At 39.9% G+C, this 23,141-nt stretch overlaps 1 protein-coding gene across 1 annotated transcript in view; it reads left to right on the top strand.

Moving 5' to 3' along the window:
* The window catches only part of tmc5 (transmembrane channel like 5), a 165,425-nt gene that overhangs the window by 107,659 nt on the left and 34,625 nt on the right, over positions 1-23,141 (top strand). The window contains exons 2-5 of the mRNA XM_060840932.1: positions 594-842; positions 4,028-4,179; positions 6,291-6,435; positions 10,707-10,862. Of these exons, the coding sequence (XP_060696915.1) occupies positions 594-842; positions 4,028-4,179; positions 6,291-6,435; positions 10,707-10,862 (702 nt within the window). The remainder of the gene's footprint in view (positions 1-593; positions 843-4,027; positions 4,180-6,290; positions 6,436-10,706; positions 10,863-23,141) is intronic.

Here is a 23,141-nt window from a genome sequence, read left to right as displayed (position 1 = left end):
AGTTTGGAGAGTTGTGGGCCAAATGCTGGTAAGTGGGACTAGATTAATTTTGTATATCTGGTCGGCATGGACTGGTTGGACCGAAGGGTCTGTTTCCATGCTGTGCAGTTCTATGTCTCTCCTTATCTGCAGCAAAATTAGATTGTTCGCAACCTGTATCATTTCTGAACTGAGATGAGATCTGACCACATGTCCATGCTCTTTCTAAGACCATCTACAGTGTTTCCACCTACGTACGACCACACAGTTCTTGTTGCTGAAACCTTTGCCAAGCCTTGGTTACCTCTCATCAGGATTCTCAGGTCTACCTTCCCATATTCTGTATTCAGTTAAGTTGGGTGAGATCAAAAACTCTGTCACCATCTTTCCATAAAGGGCTTCATCATAAAATCTTACAGAGTTACAAACCAAAGACATTTGAAAGAAATAGAAATGTGGAGGAAATGTGTGATTACAATACACATCTCTCTGTGTTGGTTTATGGAATAAACTGAGAAACAGAGGTATGCTATCAGTTAATTAAAAAGATTCAATGTCGACTAATCAGTATTATTTTATAATTTAATGTATTCCTTTAATTCATTCTTTTATAGTCGCTTCAACGGTTCCGGGAGAATATGGTTATATATTTCCAGTTAGTTCATCCCTGGAAAAGATCCCTGAAAATCATTGGAGGGAAGTTTGGAACAAGTGTACTGTCTTATTTCACATTCCTCAAATGGCTGTTTATGTTCAACATGTTCTCCTTCTTAATTAACTTCAGCTTCATCACCATCCCACAATTCTTTGATATGGGCATTAACAATCTCACTTTCACAGGCTTGGAGCTGCTCACTGGCTCAGTAAGTATCATCAATTAAAAATGTTTTATTTTTGTGCTTTTTAAAATTGCGAGTGAAATCAGAAAGAACTGTTTTAAAACAAGTGTTTGAATGGACTTTTGCACGTTTTGAAAGCAAGTTAATGGCACTTACAACAGGCATTGTGTTAACAGCTATTTGAACACTCAGTAATTGATGTAGCTGCAGATGAACTGGAGCTGTGAGGTTCTGGGTACAGCTGGATCTATGGATTAGTGACCAGGTGTCACTGACAAAACCCTTGTGATTAAACATGTGATTGGTTATTAGGTAATTGAACAGCTTGGGGTTGGGAGCAAGATACAGAGAGAAATGTTTTGAAATAGGAGCTGTTTCTCTGATCCCTGCAGCCAAACCCATTTTGAACAATTGAAAAACTAAGATTCATCTCAGCAAACTCTGAATAGGTACCACTGAATTGCCATCCCAGATTTTATGCACATATCTGTGCATGTGACTGTGTGTGCATGTGACTCTATGTGCGCTTCACTGTGTGTGCACAAAACTGTGTGTGCGAGACTGTGTGCACGTGACTGTGTATGCGTGTGACTGTGTATGCGCGATTCTGTGTGCGTGTGACTGTGTGTGCATGTGACTGTGCGTGTGACTGTGCGTTGACTGTGCGTGTGTGTGACTGTGTGCGTGTGACTGTGCACGTGACTCTATGTGTGTGTGAGAGAGAGAGATAGAAAGAGCTGGGAAATTTTGTATATCTATTGTAAAATATTTAACTTTTGTGTGGACTCTAGGATGAGCAGGCTTCAATTTCCAGTGTGTTACCCCAGTGAGTCGTGAGATTAAATTATGAGTATTTCCAAAGAGAAGAGAAACAATATTGAAAGATAAACTTTAAACTGATAGAAATATCTAAACATCTCAATTATTTCCAATCACTTAATCTGGTTAAATGAAAATAATTGGAAATATTCATGATTGGAATTTGAATTCATATCCTCAAATAATTTAATAGACAGCAAAGGTCTTTTGAAAACAGAGATTATGTGCATTCCTTAAGATGTAGATAAAATGTGAAAAGAAACATTAATCATGGTCATTGTCATTCTTACTACACTGGCCCAATCTCATTCTGACTCTAGCATCCAATCTACTCAGTAAGGTTCTAATTTATAACAAAGCTTTGATTAAGTTAGTAAAAGGTAAAGTCTGTTGGGATGTATGACTTTAAATCATTATACTCTCATTTTAGGTTCTGGATGTAAGTTTACTCATTGAGCTGGACGGTTTGTTTTCAGACGTTCCGTCACCATACTAGGTAACATCATCAGTGAGCCTTGGTGAAGCACTAGTGTTATAATCTGCTTTCTATTTATGTGTTTAGGTTTCCTTGGGTTGGTGATGTCATTTCCTGTTCTTTTTCTCAGAGGGTGGTCAATGGAGTCCAAGTCAATGTGTTTGTTGCTAGAATTCCAGTTGGAATGCCATTCTTCTAAGAACAAACACATTGACTTGGAGCCCATTTACCACCCTCCGAGAAAAAGAACAGGAAATGATGTCACAACAGGAAATGACATCACCAACCCAAGAAAACCTAAACACATAAATAGAAAGCAGGTCATAACACTAGTGCTTCACCAGAGGCTCACTGATGATGTTACCTAGTGTGGTGACGGAACGTCTGAAAACAAACCTTCCAGCTCAGTGAGCAAACCTTCACCCAGAACCTCAACCTGAACTACAAAACTTCTCCAAACTTGCTCTGATTTTAGAGATTGTTCTGAACTTTGAAATGATCCAGAATAGAGATAGAAATCTGAATGGATCAGCATTTCTCACCCACAATTTCAGTTTTAAGTTAAACACTTCATGAAATAGTATTACAGACTACCTGTAGAAAAGCTTGTAATATTTCACATGATGGAAATAGATGTTAATGGTGTAAATTGTTAAATAGCAAGAACAAGCTGACCTTTTGAGTATATTACCTAGCTGGCAGCTGTGAGTGAACACAATCTGTGGAAGTTATCACTGACCACTCACTGGCAAGGAAGGGAGCATCAGCTCTGCACCATCTCAGCTGGAGGAGGAGGAAATGGAGATCAGGAATGTTAGGGGGAAGGTTGAGGTGGAAAGGGCTGGAGGGAAGCTGGAGATCAGGAATAATGGAGCAGGGAAGTGGGAGACAAGGAATGGGGTTTGTCCATGAAAGGATTCCCTCTTTTCCCAGCTGACAAACTGCAAGTTGGACCTCCTCCTTTACTTACTATTGCATTTAAATTATAGCACAAACAAAGCCCTCAGTTCGCAACTTCATCCTATTTCCACCTACATTTGTGGAAATCTTATTTGTCGCCTGTATGTTAGAATTACAATGGAAATGCAGGTGCATGCCAAGAAGATTTTATCCTCACTATATCAGCAATGATCTGGCAATCAGCCAGCTGTCAGCCCTTTCCATTTTAATAGACAAACAGTGAAATCACCTTGAAGAAGAAAAGATCCAAATAGATTGATTGTTTCTCAGATCGGAAGGATGTGAACAGTAGTATGAGCTAGCTTTTTGTGGTGGGACCTCTTCAAATGGACACAGGCACAACAGAAATTACATTGAATTCTGATGAGACTATCAAACTGCAGGGCATACCAATTGTGTAGACAATTACAGAACAATATAGACAAGTCAGCAGCATGTCAAGTTATATACTTTTGGGGATAAAGGAAGTGTAACAATGTATCATCTAATTACAAGCTTCTCAAAATTATAGGACTAGAGTGCTTTAAGGGTTTAGACCTTGGCTTCTAGAACACAGGGACGATGCATATTTGCTCTTGAAAGGCTCCAGTAAACTGGGACAAGCCAATCATGGGGCAATCAACAAAGCGAAGGAAAATTATGACTAGAACAACAGAATTTAATTACAACCCGGTCACCATTATCCACAACACCGTCCTAACAGCCTTTCTGCTTTGCAATGTGGTGTCGCTTCAAGTTAGAATCTCAGTAATGAATTGGGCATTATACATTAATTTGCTCAATAATGTCCCTCCATGATGTAATAGTAAAAGCTTTCAAAAATCTTTAAACTAAAAATCCATAAACCCTTGACATGTGTCATAGAATTTTTTCCAATGTTTCTGTGTATTTTTTTTGTATCTGTGACATCATTGTTATTGACTGTGAATAGCTAAACTTTTCCTTTTTATTTCAGGGTTATTTTACACAAACTGTGTTTTATTATGGCTTTTATACAAATGTGAGCATTCAAGCAAATCCCACTGCAAAAATGTATAACATGCAAGTTGCTTACTTCCTCACGATTGGATGCTACATGCTGAGTTGCTTTCTGTATCTGGTTTACAGGTAATTGGATATAAGTTTTTCAGGTCCTAAACCATTCAGGATAATGATAGGCCGAAGGGTCTGTCCCTGGGCTGTAGATAATAAGACCATAAGATCTTATGGTACAAGAGCAGAATTCGGCCTTTTGGCTCATCAAGAGTGCCAAGTCATTCAATCATGGCTGATAAGTTTCTCAACCCCATTTTCCTGCCTTCTCCCTGTAACCCTTGATCCCCTTATTAATCAAGAAGTTGTTTATCTCTGTCTTAAATACACTCTACAGCTCTGTGTGGCAATGAGCTCCACAGATTCAACACCCTCTGGCTGAAGAAATTCCTCTTTATCTCAGTTCTAAAGTATCGTCCCTTCACACTGAGGTTGTGTCCTCGGGTCCTAGTTTCTCTGGTTAGTGGAAACATCTTCTCCATGTCCATCCTATCCAGGCCCCCAAGTATTCTATAAGTTTCAACGACTTGCCCCATTTTCCTTCTCAACTCCATTGGGTACAGATCCAAAGCCCTCAAATGCTCCTCATTTGACAAGCCCTTTGTCCCCCAGGATCATTTCTTATAGACCTTTTCTGGACCTGCAAGGCCAGCATGGCCTTCCTTAGATATGCGGCTCAAAACTGCTCACAATATTGCAAATGCAGTCTGATTAGAGCCTTATTCGGCTTCAGCAGTACATTCCCACTTCTGTGTTCTTGCCCTCTTGAAATAAGTGTGAACATTGCATTTGCCTTCCTAACTCAGACTAAACCTGCATGCTAACATCTTGAGAGTCCTGAGCTAGGATCCCCAAGTTCCTTGCGCTTCAGATTTCTGGAGCCTTTCCCCATTTATAAAATATGCCACTATTCTTCGGACCAAAGTGCATAACCTCACATTTCTCACATTGTATTCCAAGTGGCACTTCTTTGCCCATTCTCCGAGGTTGATCAATAACTTTATTTACCTCCATTTGCTTGTGCTAGATGTGCACATATAACCATTCTAATATTTATTGTTTCTATGTGCACATATAACCATTCTAATATTTATTGGCAAGCAGAGAAAATATACTTCAGCGTCTTTCATAAAATACTGCATTGGGAAGATCAATTTTAGCTGGATGGGGATGGTGTTATTGGACTAATAATCCAGAGATCTAAGGAGTGTTCCCTTAGATCCAGGTTCAAATCCAACCATGACAGATGGTGAAATTTGAATTCAATAAAATATAGATTGTGGTGCCTTCAGTGACTTATTGGAACTTAATGGGACTGGTCACACCAGCTTTGGAGTGCCAGTGCTGATCCAGGAGCACAGTGGCCTATTAACAGGCAGCAGAGAAACTGGTCTTTCAGCAGATATCCTCTGGGTGGTGATCTTGGTAAAATTGGATATATTTGAATATGAGAGAGGCCATGGGGTCAGCATAGATAGTTAATGAGGTGAGTGTGGTAAGATATGGTGAGAAATCATATTATGCTTAACCATGCAAAACTCTCCTAATATACTAACACGGCTGACATTTAGCCAAAACACGTAAGATTAAGCTGTAAATCAAAAAAGAGTATTCCTGTCGAGAGAATCAAAACCGAGGCAAGTTATTGAACACGATTCAAGTTTTACTTTCGATAGAACCCAATTTCACCTCAATATTTGGCATGAAAATCCAATCCCCATTATTTAAAGAAAGTTACAGAAGAGACCTTCCCCAATGTTAACCTTGAAAAGAGGGAGCTTTATTTAGTCCTGGGCTTGTGGTGATTGATAAATAGTTCATATAAAAGGAAAGAGTTTGGAATTTCTGCACTAATCTAAAACTGAGTAACTACCCGATTGTCTCTTTCAGCTGCTGACTACGTCCTACACATTTTTTCCACTCCATTTTCTCTATTTGTTTCTGATTCCCTTATTTTGCAGTTCACTTTAGGCCTGAGAAACTATTTGATGCTAATTCCAAGTTATTCTGCTTTTTAAAGATGTTCCATTCCAAATGTACCATGAACAAGTCCTGACATCCCTCAGCTTATTAATTGTCAAAACAATCCATAAAAGATGAAATAGAGAAAAAAACACAGTCTTTATGAATACAGTTAATAATAATTTAGTAGATTGTGTGTTTAATTAATCATTTTTCTACTTTAGCATGGCAAAGTCGTTCAATGAAAACTTTATTGCAGTTGGCATTCTGAGTGGTGATGCAGCCAAGCTCCTGTGTTCCTGGGACTTCAACATAACAAATGAGAAAGCAGTAGAACTGAAAAAAAGAAACATCAGCAGACAGTTAAAGGTATGTAACATGTAGCACCACAAAATTTATAAATTCTGAACAGTTTATCTTACACAACAATGAATTTCTTGTCACATGTTAAAAAATTAATCTATTACAAAATGTAATCTTTAAAAACATCATTATCCATTTTAAAAATATCCATAGCTCAACCTTAAAAAATGATATAAGGTCATTAAAGAATAGATAATGGACACTTTTATGATCATTTAACTTTAGTTGCTAAGAATGCATTGTTTTATATTTGATAGTCTGATTGGCCTTGGAGAAGCAGAGTAGGAGCAGCATAAACAAATAAAGAAGACCCTTAGGAAAAGAACCTCTTTTTCACTGTGTTCAATTAATGTTATTATGCAGTTATTCCTTCAGGTTTTTTCCTTCCTGGTTGATGCTTGGTAACTAAAAAATCTGAACAAAGAAATCTATTTAACTAAGAGCTTCCACCTTGCTGAGGGAGTTTCAAGCCAATCCCCACCCAACAACAAAAAATATGCTCCAAGTAGCTGAGGCATCCCATAAGGTTCGAAAACAACTGTCAACATTTTGTTTGAAACAAGCCCCTACATTTTTAAGAAAAAATATAGATTTACCCTAACTCTCAGTATTAGCAATTCTTTTAAAGAATTCCAAAACCTGGATCTACATCTTCCCCAAAAAGTAATCACTTCTTCCTCTCTATTGAAGTTTTGAGATATAATATTTTGGTGCATCACCTGTCAACACATTTAAACAGGAAGTTGCTGTCATTGATGTCAACAGTGTGTGCCTACCCTGCACTGGAACTGGAACTAAAACCAGAAGTTGTGTGCCCCATGTTGGTACCTCTCCCCACTGACAGCTCCCTTCACCACTGGTCACTCCCTTCACCACTGGTCACTCCCTTCATCGCTGGTCATCTCACTGGGTCTCTTGCTGGCTATTCCACTGGCCACTCCCCTTACTGCTCAGCTCATCACTTCCCTCAGAGAAGGACTCATTTTCTATTTTGATTTGATTTGATTTATTATTGTCACATGTACCCAGATACAGTGAAACATTTTGTTTTGCGTGCAATACAGGCAGATTATACCACACAAAATGCATAAGGGACTCAATAATCCTCTGGCTTGGTAGTTTTGGGACTCCAGGTTGCTACATGAAATGCGTTGCTGGTCAAAGCACAGCAGGTTAGGCAGCATCTCAGGAATAGAGAATTCGACGTTTCGAGCATAAGCCCTTCAGGGCTTATGCTCGAAACGTCGAATTCTCTATTCCTGAGATGCTGCCTAACCTGCTGTGCTTTGACCAGCAACACATTTGCAGCTGTGATCTCCAGCATCTGCAGACCTCATTTTTTACTGCTACATGAAATGAACTTAAAACATGAAGCCATTACCCTAGTCTTGTGTCATCACCAATGGTGACAGCAAAGAGTTGGTGATGACAGGGATTGTAATGCCATCCCCTTCACTGGCAATGGTTACAAAAACAGCCATATTGTTCATTGACCAAAAGACAACACAGGTGAAAACATTGCCTCACTTAAGTAAAGCCTTATAAAATCACAGACACACAAAATTCAGCTCATTTGTAATTTTGAACTGAACTCCAAAGGCACTCCTAAATTTGAGAAATCTTGGTCAAGGACCTTACTTACCCCTATCACACTAGTTACCCTTATGCTAGGACCCCTGTAAAGACTGCTAACATTTGAAAAGATATTTGAATTTCTTGTTCACACAGGGAGGTAGACATAAGTGAGAGCAGCACGGTTGCTCAGTGGTTAGCACTGCTTCCTCACTGCGCGAAGGACCAGAGTTCGATTCCAGCCTCAGGCGACTGTGTGAAGTTTGCACATTCTCCCCATGTCTGCATGGGTTTCCTCCACTGCATGGGTTTCTTCCCACAGTCCAAACATGTGAAGACTAGGTGAATTGGCCATGCTAAATTGCCTGTAGTATTCGGGGATGGGTAGGATAGGGGTAAATGTAGAGTAATAGGATAGGGGAATGGATCTGCATAGGTAACTCCCTGGAAGGTCAGTGTGGACTTGTTGGGCCAAATGGCCTGTTTCACACTGTAGGGATTCTATGAAAAAAAGGAAATTACAGACAAGTTAGTTTAACACGTGTCTTTGGAAAATTGTTGAAACCCATTAAGGAAATAATCACAGGATATTTGGAATATCAAAATGAAATCCATCAAAGTCAGTTTGTGTTTAACAAACTTCCAGAGTTCTTCAAGGATGTAACAAGCAAAGTGAATGTTGGATTTCTTGAAGAATGAGGAATGATGTAATTGCACGGGAGGTAGTTCAGAGAAGGTAACCTAGATTAATTGCAGAGATGAAGGTCTTGTCTTATTAGGACAGATCAAGCAGTTTGGGCCTACATAGAGTATAATTTAGAAGGATGAGAGGGGATCTAATTGAGGATATTTATGATACTAAAACGAATTGACAAATTAGACACAAATAAGGTATTTCTTCTGGTCGACCCATCAAGAAAGATGTCACAGTTTTCTCCTAAGGCTAAGTGAGGTTGAGCGTATTTGGAGATGAGGGGGATTTATCTCTCTGAAAGGATTGTGAATCTATGGAATTCAGTACCCCAGAGTGGGATGGACACCAGAACACTGAATAAATTTGGTGAAGAGATAGATTTTTAATCGGTAATGTGAAGGGTAATTGGGAGCAGGTAGAATATTGAAGTTGAAGAAGGGCTTATGCCCAAAACATCGATTCTCCTGCTCCTTGGATGCTGCCTGACTTGCTGCACTTTTCCAGCAACACATTTTTCAGCTAGTGAAGTTGAAGCCAAGATAAGATCAGCCATGATTGTAGATTGTAGACCCGAGTAGTCTGAAATGCCAGCTGTGCTCTGAATTCTCATGTTCATATTATACATTTTAAATTTTTACTCTTAACAGGGAAAGTAAAAATGATATTGAGGAACCAATATTTATTAGACAACTTAACTTTAAATTACAGAAAGATCAACATGACCAACAGACTGTCACCATGGTGACAACTTCACTCTAAAGTGGACACTTTATTCTCCAGAAACCATTCTAAGGTTATTATCTGCTCCCAATGGCCTCTTTCCTTTTTCCTTTCCCCACCAGCTAACTTCACAGCCAGGACTGACTTTCAATATGCACATTACACTGGAGTTTCATCCCACTACCAGAACTAGTTGAACTTTCTGGCCATATTTCTCACAAATAGGTCTACAATATGTGTATGAGCTTCCACTTCCTTTCTCTCTTTCCCTCTCTTTCCCCAACTCCATTATAACATTGAACTAAATGGACAAAGTATAACTGTTTAGAAAACATCAACATGCCAATCACCTCCCTTTGAGAATTGGACATTAATAGTCCACCCCTCCATCACAAGTACTACTCCCATGGTCTACAAGGATTAACATCTTGCTGTTCTTCCCAGAGAGAAAAAAAAACCTGAGCCCATTTTTAACCTTTAATAACCAAACCACCCAAGCTTGTTGTCAGTCAGAGTTCATTGTAGGTTAGATAGCACATTTTATCCCTTCACTTCAGCTTCAATTAAGAGTCCCAAAACATAAGAACCTGTCTTTATCACACCTAAAAGCTGTTTTTGCTTCAGCAGTGCTGTACAATGTGGGTACGTACTTCAGCCAATGAAGATTATTCCTAGAATGACTTCCCAATGGAAGTATAAATTATTACAGAGAGGTCACAAACAAAATAAAGAAACATGTGAAGGCATGTAGCAAGAAGAACGAAAGCAAATTGCATTTACTTTAATAAATTACATTCCTAATCTCCCAAGAGAAAGCTAGTCATTTTCTTCCAGTGAAAATTCGGGTTGATTTGGCCAGTGATACCCACAACCCAGTGAGACAGAAAACTCGACTGCATCATCTGTTTACCCACAATGAGGAAAGGTTAACATCGTGTGTCACTGCCGAGGGGTCACAGGGAACTTTCACTTTGTTTCTCTCTTCACCAATGCTCCTAGGCCTGCTGAGTTTCTCCATCAATTTCATATTCAAGATTGTCAAAATAATAAGAGTAGTTTGATAGTGTATGTGTACATAAGGAGGTCTCAAGTCAAACCAAATGTTGCAATCTATTTATCTATTCAAATGACTTCTTTTATTAAATGTTTATTGACAAATACCAAAGAAACTAGTGCATCAAAATAGAGCAAATTAAAGTAATTTTTCTGAAAAATATGATAGAGTTTCAAAACTCAGGAAGACTACAAGATCATATTTGCAGTTAAAAGACTGAATTGTTCATATTTACAGGAAATGTTATCTGAAAAAATGCACTACCATCGGCAACTATCAACAAAACAGAGAATATTCCGAAATTTAGTTCACCTTATGTCCTGGATTATTTCATTAGGAACAACATATGGTTGCTGTTTTGGAATCCATTCCTTTTCGATCTCCAATTTTAAGGTATAACGTGTATTGAGTTTGCATTTTACCTTTTATATGTGTCGATCTACCGAATGCATGATAATGCATTTGTGTATCACAGAATTGTTATGATGCAGGTGACCATTTGGCCCATCCGTCAGCACCAACTCATTGACAGTTTAACTTATGGCAATCCTGCTTTTCCCCCATGACCCTGCCTATCATATTCCATTGTAAATAATCACCTAATGCTCTCTTGATGCCTTAATTTCAATCTGCTTCCACTGCACTTCCTGCAGCGCACTCCTTAAAGAACTGAGTCCGAAATAAAAATGTAGGAAAGGGCAGATCAAAACTGAGGAAAGTTGCTGGAAAGTAAATTGTTTATGAATATTCAATCAGAGAAATTGTCAATAAAAGATGAAAAAAGTTAAATCACTCAAAACACAATAAAATTCATTTGCATTTTGTTAGTTATTTGAAGTTCTAGGAAGAAATCAAAAGACAGTAATATCAAGAGATAAAAAGTTAAATCATTATAGCCTGTTTACAATCTCACCTCAAGTTAAAATTACTCCCAAAGAATCTGTGTCTGAGTGAGAGAGTGAGAGAGAGGCAAAGAGAAAGGAATAGAAGCAGAAGATTGCACATTTACATCAATTATTTTTTGGAAGAACAATATTATATTCTTTGCGATGTTAAAGCCAACTTCGATCAGTGTTGATTTGAGCATTTGAATAGGGAAAAGGTATTGGTTTGTGCATCCAATTTTTGCATCATATGCTACCTTTAACTTAAACCATGCAAGCCCAGTACTGAATGCAGACCAAGGCAATGTACACATGAAATAAAGCAAGAACACTACCCTGCAATCACTTTCTCAAATGGCTGTCCCTCAGGTATGATGCCATGAATCTGTTGGTAAAGAGATGGCAGCTAAGGGTGTACCAGGTTGATCATTGACAATGACAAGAACAACCTGTCAGAGGAAAGATTAATGTACCCATTCATCAAAATTAATACATTTTGAAACATTAAGATTAGACATTTGTAGTTTTGTAAACACAGTGCATCAAATAGTACATAGGCATTACTCTTAAAACATGATGGTTGGGGTCTCAAACGCATAACAAATCTGAGCCAATTATTTTGGACTGATAAAAATCTTGAGAATCCTGACTCTTCTTTACAATCTATCATGTTATTTATTTTATCCCAATCACATGACAACCTTAATACTTGTACATCGCATATCAACATCAAAGGATATTGATGATGATGTGTCACGCAACTTGAGTTGATGTGTTCCATCCTTGCAGGTGCTAATCTGTGCTCCAATGATTGATGTGTGACTGTAATTTAACCTCCCTTAACCTGACTACAGTAAGTGCAATCCCCAACTCTCCAAACTCTGGTTTTCTTCTCTAACAGGCATTTATCATAATTAAGGCTCCAAGATCTTCCTTGTGATTAGTGGAATTTGTCTCTCTTTGATATCAAAAAGACTTTTATACCCAATTGATGTCTGTGCCACTGACACTATTAATCCTTTCCTAACAATCTAATTGTTATTAACTTCTCATTAAGCAGACGGTTATTGTGTATTATCATGAGAGAGTACAGCAGTATTCTCCAGCTTTGTAAGAATGGTTTTGAGCCAAGGTGGTCAACCTTATGTCTGCTGTGACTCAGGAGCTGCCCCATGGGCACAACAGCTCTGCAGCTTTTGCTACAGAGGAAGACAGTGAGCTGAGAAGGTGCAAAATTCTCTTGCCTCTGTGGGGCAATGGCACGATGTAAATGTTGCCTTCAGAGATCCAACACAAACATGAAGGGCCATATGGTCGTCTTCAGTGTTGTAACAATTTTGTGAGACATACAACATCTTAGAGAACCTGCCTATCATGGGACAGTTAGATATCAAACTTACTGGAGATGAATTAAGAAAGCTGTAGCTATGAGCAAAGCTCCTGAATTCATCAAGCACAAGAAATGAGCATTCCTGCAACACTTTAGGAAAGATGTGGAAGCTTTGGAGAGGGTGCAGAGAAAGATTTACCAGGATGTTACCTGGAATGGAGAATAGGTCGTACGAGGACAGGTTGAGAGTTCTCGGCCTTTTCTCGTTGGAACGGCGAAGGATGAGGGGTGACTTGATAGAGGTTTATAAGATGATCAGAGAAATAGATAGAGTAGACAGTCAGAAACTTTTTCCCCGGGTACAACAGTGTATTACAAGGGGACATAAATTTAAGGTGAAGGGTGGAAGGTATAGGGGAGATGTCAGGGGTGGGTTCTTTACCCAGAGAGTGGTGGGGGCATGGAATGTGCTGCCCGTGGCAGTGGTAGATTCAGAATCATTGACGACCTTTAAGCGGCAATTGGATAGGTACATGGATGGGTGCTTAATCTAAGATAGATGTTCGGCACAACATTGTGGGCCGAAGGGCCTGTTCTGTGCTGTATTGTTCTATGTTCTATGTTCTATAAGCAGCATTTGCACAGACCTCTCCCTTCCTGCTGGAAAGAGAGAGGGTGGTCCCCAGGGTGTGAATGATTCCAAGATTAGGACTGTGTATCAGAACAAAGCATACCACAGTAACTACAAGAACTATCTAGGCATTATGCAAATAAGCACCATGCTGTTAGCAGACTGCAGATCCTGACTGAGTGCATCTATCCTGAATCTCAGACCAGTTTAAGAACTGGAGACGACCTGTCTCCCATTACAACAATGTCATTGGGATCAATCTTCGTTGAAAGATTCCATGGTCACTGCTGTAGAGTTGGTAAAATATTATTTTGTGAGATCACAAAATAAAAGCAGCTTGAGCTATGGTTAGAGTCACTGAGGTCTTGGAATAGAGGGGATAGTAGCAATGTGGACATGTTGGTGTTGGGAGGTCATATTGAGGCTATACAAGGCATCGGTTCGGCCACTTTTGGAACACTGCATTCATTTCTGGTCTCCCTCCTATCGGAAAGATGTTGTTAAACTTGAAAGGGTTCAGAAAATACTTGCAAGGATGTTACCAGGATTGGAGAAACTGCATAGGCTGGGGCTATTTTCCCTGGAACATTGGAAGCTGAGGGGCGAACTTAGAGAAGTATATAAAATCATGGGGGGGCACGGAAAGGGTGAATAGCCAAGGTCTTTGTCCTAGTGTAGTGGAGTCCAAAACCAGAGGGCATAGGTTTGAGGTGAGAGAGGAAAGTTTTAAAAAGGACCTAAGGTGTGACTTTTTCATGCAGAGGGTGATGTGTGTATGGAATAACCTGCCAGAGGAAGTGGAAGAGGTTGGTACAATTACAACATTTAAAAGGTATCTGGATGGATATGTGAATAGGAAAGGTTTAGAGGGATATGGGCCAAATGCTGGCAAATGGGACTAGATTAATTGAGAATATCTGGTCGGCATGGATGAGTTGAAACAAAGGATCCACTGCCGTGCTGTACAATGCTTCGACTCTGTGACTCCATGACTGTATGACTGTGACTCTATGAATCTGTGACCCTGTAACTCTGTGACTGTAAAATTAGCTGAATGATAGGAAACAAAGGATAATGGCCAATAACTATTTTTTGGTCTGGAGGAAGTTTGTCGTGGATCTCCTCATGGGTCATTATTGGGACTCTTGCTTATCTTGATACATATATTAGTGATCTGGATCATGCAGGGGACAATTTTGAAGTTCACAGATGTCACAAAATATGGATGAATTTTAAACTGTGTAGAACTTCAATAACACTGTTGGTAGGGTGAGCAAGATAATTGAAAGATGAAGTTAAATGCAGAGAAGTGTGAGGTGAAACGCTTTGGGATAAAAACATGGAGAGACCACATAAGATAAATTCTCATCCTTGATGATGTGCAGGAGCAGGGACACCTGGGTATGTATGTTCATAAGTCATTTAAGGTGGTAGGACGTGCAGAGGGTAGAGGCATATAATATTATAGGCTTTATAAATAGAGACAATAAGAGTACAAGAGTGAAGAAGTATTGTGGAGCTATACATAACACTGGTTAGAACCCAGGAGAAAGTGGCAACCCCCTACACCTCCATTCAAGACCCCAAAGGATCCTTCCACATGTGACAGAGATTTACCTGTACTTCTACTGTATCCTTTGCACCTGATGTTGTCTCCTCTACATCAGGGAGACAAGACGCCAACTTGCAGGTCGTTTCAGAGAATATCTCTGGGACACCTGCACCAACTAACCCCACCACCCAGTGTCTGAACACTTTAATTCCCTCTCCCCCTCCACCAAGGACATGCAGGCCCTGGGCCTCCTCCATTGCCAAACCCTAAGCACCCGACACCTGGAAGAAGAACGCTTCAACGTCCGCCTTGGGACCCTGCAACCACATGGTATTAATGTGGATTTCATCAGCTTCCTCATTTTCCCTCCCCCCTACATTATCCCAGTCCCAAGCCTCCAACTTGGCACCACTCATTTGACCTTTCCACCTTCCTTCCCATCTCTCCACTCCCCCCTCCCATCCGTCTATCACCATTACCCTCACTTCCATCTGCCAATCGCATTCCCAGCCACCTTCCCCCCCCCAGGCCCACTCCTTCCCATTTATCTCTCAGCACCCTGGCCCACAAGCCTCATTCCTGATGAAGGGCTTATGCCCGAAACGTCGATTCTCCTGCTCCTTGGATGCTGCCTGACCTGCTGTGCTTTTCCAGCACCACACCCTCGACACTGGTTAGAACCCAGCTGGAGTGCTGCATACACTTCTGGGCACCACATTATAAGAAGAATATGAATGCGCTGGAGAGCGTGTAGAGGAGGATTATGAGGATGGTTTCAGTAATCAGAAACTTCAGTAAAGACGAATGATTGGAGAAGCTGGAAGGAGAAGGCAGAAGGGAGACTTGGTAGAGGTCTTCAAAATCATAAGTGGTCTGGAAAGAGTTGACAGGGAGACACTGTTCCCACTCATAATAGGATCAGAGGGCACATATTTTGAAAAAGAAAGTAATATGAGGAGAGAAAAGTTTTTTTTCCCACAGTGAGTATCCAGATTTGGAAAGATAGAATAGAAATGTGTTGAGGTTTATGGGAAAAAAAGGCAGGAATTTGACAAGAAGTTCAGAATACTTGGACCACCACTTCAACCACCAAAGGTTGAACGGCTTCATTCTGCACCAGACCAGTTCTGATAGTCTCTATTTCCCTGGCCCATCAATCTCTAAGATTCCTGTTGATTCACATTCTGTCCTTTTTAACTGAAAACCAATCCTCACAGCCACCTCTGCTTTGTCACTCTGTTTGTCTCAAAGAGCAGCTGTCCTTTTTCCCTGTATTTTTATGTATGGTATGAAAATTGTCACCTGATATTTCTATAAGTTTTTGTTTGAGTTTCTCCCTGAGCTGGGGTGCTTCCTGAATTCTCTGATTCAAATTGAAAGAGACATTTTAAAATATAGCTGTCTCATAAAGTCCATTGTTCATAATGTTTTCTGCTGTGATTTATTGAATTATTTCTATTTAATTGGAACCAATTCAATATTTTCAATCATTCTAAAGAAATTTGAAAATGCCAATATTTTGAAGATGAGTAAAACAAATAAAGTTCTTTATTTCGAAGCTTGCAGAAAGAGAATGGAGATCAGAAATAAAAACAAAATGCTGGGAAACTCAGCGGGTCTGGCAGTGTCCCTGGGAGATAAGTAGAGTTAATGTTTCAAATCTCTTTTGAAAATCATATGGGTATAATGTATATTTTAAAGCTACTATTTGATATTTGTGTACTATAATACTATAAAACTCCATTTTGATAATTATGTAATTGTGAAACAATATGTTTGAATGAATATTCCAAAGAAGAGTCATATTGGACTTGAAACATTAGCTCTGCTTACTTCTCCACAGACACTAGGAGAAAGTGAGGACTGCAAATGCTGGAGATCAGAGCTGAAAATGTGTTGCTAGAAAAGCGCAGCAGGTCAGGCAGCATCCAAGGAGCAGGAGAATTGGCGTTTCGGGCATGAGCCCTTCTCCACAGACACTGCCAGACCTGCTGAGTTTCTCCAGCACTTCGTTAGTATTTCTGATCTCCAGTCCCCACAGTGGTTTGCTTTTACATATTTGAAAGACCGATTATTGTTTGCTAGCTATATCAACATTTATCATTAAATTATTGAAATGGATAAATATACAGGCAGAAAATGTAAAGTTTTTAACAAGAAAGTATTTTGTTTTGCAGAAATTATTTTAATTAAAATCAGTTAAGTTCAGCTAGCAATCCAGCTTATATTTACCCTACCCTAATATATTCTGTCCAAAAACATATATTCATCAACTAACTTACTGGGCCTACATGTACTCAAGGAGAAATCTTCATTCACAAACAGATTATCTACTTAGTAAAATACTGAAGCATTAATATCTAAAAACTGAAATGCACAAAAAGTCTTCTTGTATAATTATAAATTTTATATTAAAATTTGGGTGGGATTTTGATGTGAAAATATAGGTGAGGTTGATAGCATTCACTCTTATTTGTAAATTAAACAGCAGATTTTGCAAGCTCACATGAACAGTTGAACAATAAAAGTTCTCTGCATGGGAGAAGATGCTGCTCTTTAAACTGCACAATAATGTCAGATCTACCCATTCCAATGTGTGGTGGGAGATAGCCATACTTAACAATAGTAACAGACCACAATATCTGAGCTTGTTCATTTCCAATTAAGGCATCTTTCTCATGATGTGATAAATCTTAATTGCTCAAAAACAACTTCACTGGCATTGAAATTAACTTTAAAAGGCATGTAAAATCATTGCTGCAACTTTTTAATATTGTTGGAGTTTTTTTTAAAATGAAGTGTATTAGTTTTTTTTATTTCTGCATCTTTTGGCTCTGTCTTTCGCTAATCCATCATTCCCTCTCTCACATTATGCATCAAAATGATTCATCATTCTGTCTTTACATGTCTGCTTCAAACATTCTGCAGTTTATTAATAATTGTTGAATTTAATTGATTGGGGAGATACAGTTTCTTGTCTGTTCACAGTTGAAGAGAGGCTGGGCAGGAAGCTGCATTGGTTGGATGTTTGGCTGACAGCAGCTTGCCATCCGATGCACATAGCAAGTCTATGAACAAGTGTGTGTGTAACAAACAGCAAACTACCTGTTCACTGACTACAGCAAGAGCTGGTCCAACAGAATGATGAGCACAACACCAGATAAAACATCTAACCCAACAGTCAACTTGTAGTTCCACAATGAACACCTACACTAAAATCTCCTCAAAAACAACAATGTTGCCACTTTAATTAACACAGTACAGATTATTAGCACAAGAGTAGTTAATGTCTGTTACAGATTTTCTGTTAGGACAGCTGATATGTTGGAACACCACCACCTGCAAGTTCCCCTCCAAGTCACTCATACCCTGACTTGGAAATATATTGCCGTTCCTTCACTGTCATTGGGTCAAAATCCCGGAATTCCCTCCATAAGAACATCGTGGGTCTAACCTACAGCACATGCAGCGGTTCAAGAATGGAGCTCACCCCCACCTTCTCAAGGGGCAACTAGGAACAGGCAATAACTGCTGGCCCAGTCAGTATGCCCATGTCCCATGCAAGGACAAGAAAGAAACTTGCAATTAACCTGTGATAACAATAATACATGGTCAGCTGATTTCAGTGACTCTAACCAGACCTTCCATGATACAGTAGAAAGTGGGAGAAGGGACCAGGCCTTACTGTGATAGAGAGGAGCAGACCATCAGGTCCTTACTGTGATGGAGGGAACCAGACCATCAGGTCCTTACTGTGATGGAGGGGATCAGACCATCAGGTCCTTACTGTGACAGGAGCAGGCCATCAGGTCCTTACTGTGATGGAGGGGACCAGACCATCAGGTCCTTACTGTGATATAGGGGACCAGACCATCAGGTCCTTACTGTGATATAGGGGACCAGACCATCATGTCCTTACTTAATGGAGGGGACCAGACCATCAGGTCCTTACTGTGATGGAGGGGACCAGACTATCAGGTCCTTACTGTGATGGAGGGGACCAGACCATCAGGTCCTTACTGTGATATAGGGGACCAGGCTATCAGGTCCTTACTGTGATAGAGGGGACCAAACTATCAGGTCCTTACTGTGTTGGAGGGGACCAGACCATCAGGTCCTTACTGTGATGGAGGGGACCAGACTATCAGGTCCTTACTGTGTTGGAGGGGACCAGACCATCAGGTCCTTACTGTGATATAGGGGACCAGACCATCATGTCCTTACTTAATGGAGGGGACCAGACCATCAGGTCCTTACTGTGATGGAGGGGACCAGACTATCAGGTCCTTACTGTGATGGAGGGGACCAGACCATCAGGTCCTTACTGTGATATAGGGGACCAGGCCATCAGGTCCTTACTGTGATAGAGGGGACCAAACTATCAGGTCCTTACTGTGTTGGAGGGAACCAGACCATCAGGTCCTTACTGTGATATAGAGGACCAGACCATCAGATCCTTACTGTGATAGAGGGGACTAAACTATCAGGTCCTTTACTGTGACGTAGGGGACCAGGCCATCAGGTCCTTACTGTGCTGAAGTATGCTGATTGAAATACAAATCTAGAGTTTTGTGAAAGAATTAGGCTTTAGAGCTCAAACAATATCAGCTCCATCAATAAAGGATGATTCAGTTATTGAATCACAGGACATAATGTAAAATCACTTAGTGAGCCTGACTTTGAAGTTTGGTTTGATCTGGTCACTCAGAGTCTGGAGTGCTATTCCAGACACAGGATGATGTCCTAAAGCGATTTCTGACAGATGAGTTAGTATAAGTATTATCACTATAGGCAATTATGACAGCCAATGTTTCCACAGTGATTGACCAGTTAATCAATGCTTTCTTTCTGCCTTAGAATATCTGGTACCACATATACACAACTGGCAGAGTGGTCTGTATAGAATTTCTAGGAAAGCGAGCAAACTATCGATCTTGGATGAATTGGTTAGTTGAGAAACTGAATTCTGGAGAAGATTTTGACCCAGCAAAGGAAAAGGCAGCTAAGTTTTCATTACTTTCTGACCTTGCAGTGGCAGGTAGACCAACAAAGAGGAACCAGCCAACTAGATTATGGGCTGTGAGTATATAGAGAAACAAACATAGCAATGGCTACTTTGTCTAACAACTACCATCAAAGATCTCTAAATTATACAGTAGTAAATCAGTATTTGACCTTTATTCATAATAATATAAGTAAGATTAATTAACATGTGAAGGTTCTGGTGTTGGGAGGGGTGGAGAAAGGCAGAAGTCACTCATCATCAGGTTATAGTCCCACAGATTTATTTGAAATCACAAGCTTTTGGAGTGCTGGCCCTTCGTCAAGTGAAGAGCAGCATTCCAAAATATTGTGATTTCAAACAAACCTGTTGGACTATAACCTGATGTCATCTGAATTCTAAGATGAATTAAATCAGTCTTTAGGATGCTGTAATCCTATTTGACTGTATATTAGAAACTCATGCAGAAACCTGTAGCTCGAAAGTCAGCATTCGAATGAAGTCAAAATGTGTGGTGCTTGAAAAGCACAGCAGGTCAGGCAGCATTTGAGGAGCAGGAGAATCGATGTTTTGAGCATAAGATCTTCATCAGGAAGAGTTTACACTGGAAATGTTGATTTTCCTGCTCCTCGGATGCTGCCTGACTGGCTGTGCTTTTCTAGCACCATGCGTTTTGACTCTGATCTCCAGCATCAGCAGAACTGACTTTCTCCTGGCATTTGTGCTTTTTAAAGTGTAAACCTGATATTTGTGAATTCACAGATACAATCCTAATCACATTATGCCATTTCTTCCCCTGCGGACATGAAATTGCTTTGCAGTTGCTATGAGATTTGGCCAGCTCTGCATGTACAGGGAGAGCCTTCTCAGGACCTGGATTTGAAATAAACAAATGTAATAGAAGTTGACGTTTTACTTTAAAACCAGAAATCAATTAATGTTTTGTTTTTGCTTATTGATTGCAGTCAAGCAAGAGATCGAACCGAGACTATTCTGCAGAAACAAATTTAATGTTATCTTGAAACTTTAAAAAACTAACAGCAAAAGGGGCACGAGAAACCACTTGGAAACAATGTTATGAGCAACCCTAAGATATTGTGTAAATATATTAAAGGAAAGCAGTTAACCAGGGAAAAAGTAGGGCCCATTAGGGACCAAGGGAGCAATCTGTGTGAGAAGCCACGGGATATTGGAATGGTATTAACTGAATACTTCACTTTGATCTTCACTCTGTAAGAACGGAATTCAGGAAAAGAGACTGTGTAGAACTTGCACAGTTTGACATAGGAAATAATGGAGGGGGGAGGCTATTGAACATCTGATGGGCTTTAAAACAGACAAATCCCCTGACTCGGATGAACTGCATCCCAGGATGCTGTGGGGTGAGGCAGGAGATTGCAGGGGCTCTGATACCTATTTTTGAATTCCTCTCTGACCATGGGGTAGTATCTGAGGACTGGAGGATGACCAGTGTGGTTCCATCTTTTAAGAAGAGTGGCAGAGAAGAATCTGGAAAGTATAGACCAATAAGTTTCAATTCAGCGGTAGGGAAGCTATTCGAGAAAATTCTGAAGATGAAAATTAATGTCCACTTGGAAAGGAATGGGTTAAATAGGGATAGTCAGCATGGCTTTGTCAGAGAGAGGTTATGCCTAACCAATTTGTTAGAACTTTTCAAAAATGTGATCAAGTGTATGGATGAGGGAAGTTCAATCGATGTCATTTATATGGATTTTAGCAAAGCTTTTGACCATATCCTTCACAGAAGGCAGATTCAGGAGGTGAAAGCCCATGGAATTCATAGAAACTTGGTGAGATGGATCAGAAACTGGCTTAGTGATAGGTCACAAAGGGTGGTGGGAGAAGGCTGTTTAAGTGACTGGAGGCCTGCGTCCAGTGGTGTATCACAAGGATCACTATTGTTTGTTATATACATAAATGCTATAGATGAAAATGTTGGGGGAAAGTTAAGTGGGTTTTCAGATGACACCAACATTTTCTTTATAGGATTTTTTATTGAAAGAAAAAGATTTTTTATAAAATTATAAAAAATGATATTATAAACAACAATAACCCAACAAAAACACTACTGTATATATATTAAACAAAAACAAAGAACTAGCAACACAAGCAAAACACACCTACACTCATGTGCAAGACGAACAAATCAGGAAAGGCGATTAATAAATAAAACGGCTCAGCACAATGAAACATTAGCTCCTGACCTCCAACAGCATTGAGTATTACACATGAATTTATTCAAAATTCTTCCTTCGAGAGCATCATATTCACAAAATCAGGTCGTCATGGCTACACAAAAGCCCTAGTTAAGATGGCAGGTAAATTTATATCCTGACTGTACAAAAAGGACTGCCATATCTTATAAAAATTTTCAGTTTTTTGGTGTATCATATTCGTAAGAAAGTCCAAAAGAATATGTTTCATAATTGGCCTCTGCCAACCCAAAGGACCCGGGGGTTTGCAGAGACCCAATACATCAAAATATCTTTCCTCGCAGAAAAAGAAAGATTATTAAAAAGCTTTTTCCCATGAGCCTCTCATGAAGATACACCAGATGGGCCCAGGAGAAGAGAGATAAAGTCCCTCTTAACGTCGATCCCCAAGACCCTCGCTATTACTCCTGCCACAATGTACGAAGCCTGTGCAAGACTACAAACAATGAGTGAGCGTACCAATACTTATTTTACACTTTGGGCATAATGGAGATATTCCCACCTTAAATTCTACAAAATGGTCTGGGGCCAACTGAATCCTATACAGAATCTTTAGCTGTACGGCATGGGTCCTATTACAGATCGAAATCTTTCTTGCATTTTCACAAATGTCCTCCCATGTCACCTTAGAGATCTCAACCCTTAGCTCTCTCTCCCAGACCCCACAAAACCACTCAACGTCTTCTGAAACGTGGAGGGTGAATCACAGCTCCCCTTTAAATGGTCACTGGGGTAGGAGGGTGTCATGGAAACTAAATCGACTTGACTCCACTGTTAGCAAGAGCAAAGAAAGGAGCTTTATTTATTTTAATGACGAAACATGGAGGGCCCAGCACCGATCCTTGTGGCACTCCATTGGTCACAGGCCTCCAGTCTGAAAAACAACCCTCCACAACCACCCTCTGTCTTCTACCTTTGAGCCAGTTCTGTATCCAAATGGCTAGTTCTCCCTGTATTCCATGAGATCTAACCTTCCTAACCAGCCTCCCATGGGGAACCTTGTTGTACGCCTTACTGAAGTCCATTTAGATCACATCTA

The sequence above is a fragment of the Hemiscyllium ocellatum genome, chromosome 20, assembly GCF_020745735.1.
Source record: "Hemiscyllium ocellatum isolate sHemOce1 chromosome 20, sHemOce1.pat.X.cur, whole genome shotgun sequence".
NCBI classification, from domain to species: domain Eukaryota; kingdom Metazoa; phylum Chordata; class Chondrichthyes; order Orectolobiformes; family Hemiscylliidae; genus Hemiscyllium; species Hemiscyllium ocellatum.
The sequence above is the reverse complement of the archived record's forward strand: the minus strand, read 5'-3'. Positions and strand labels throughout refer to the sequence as shown.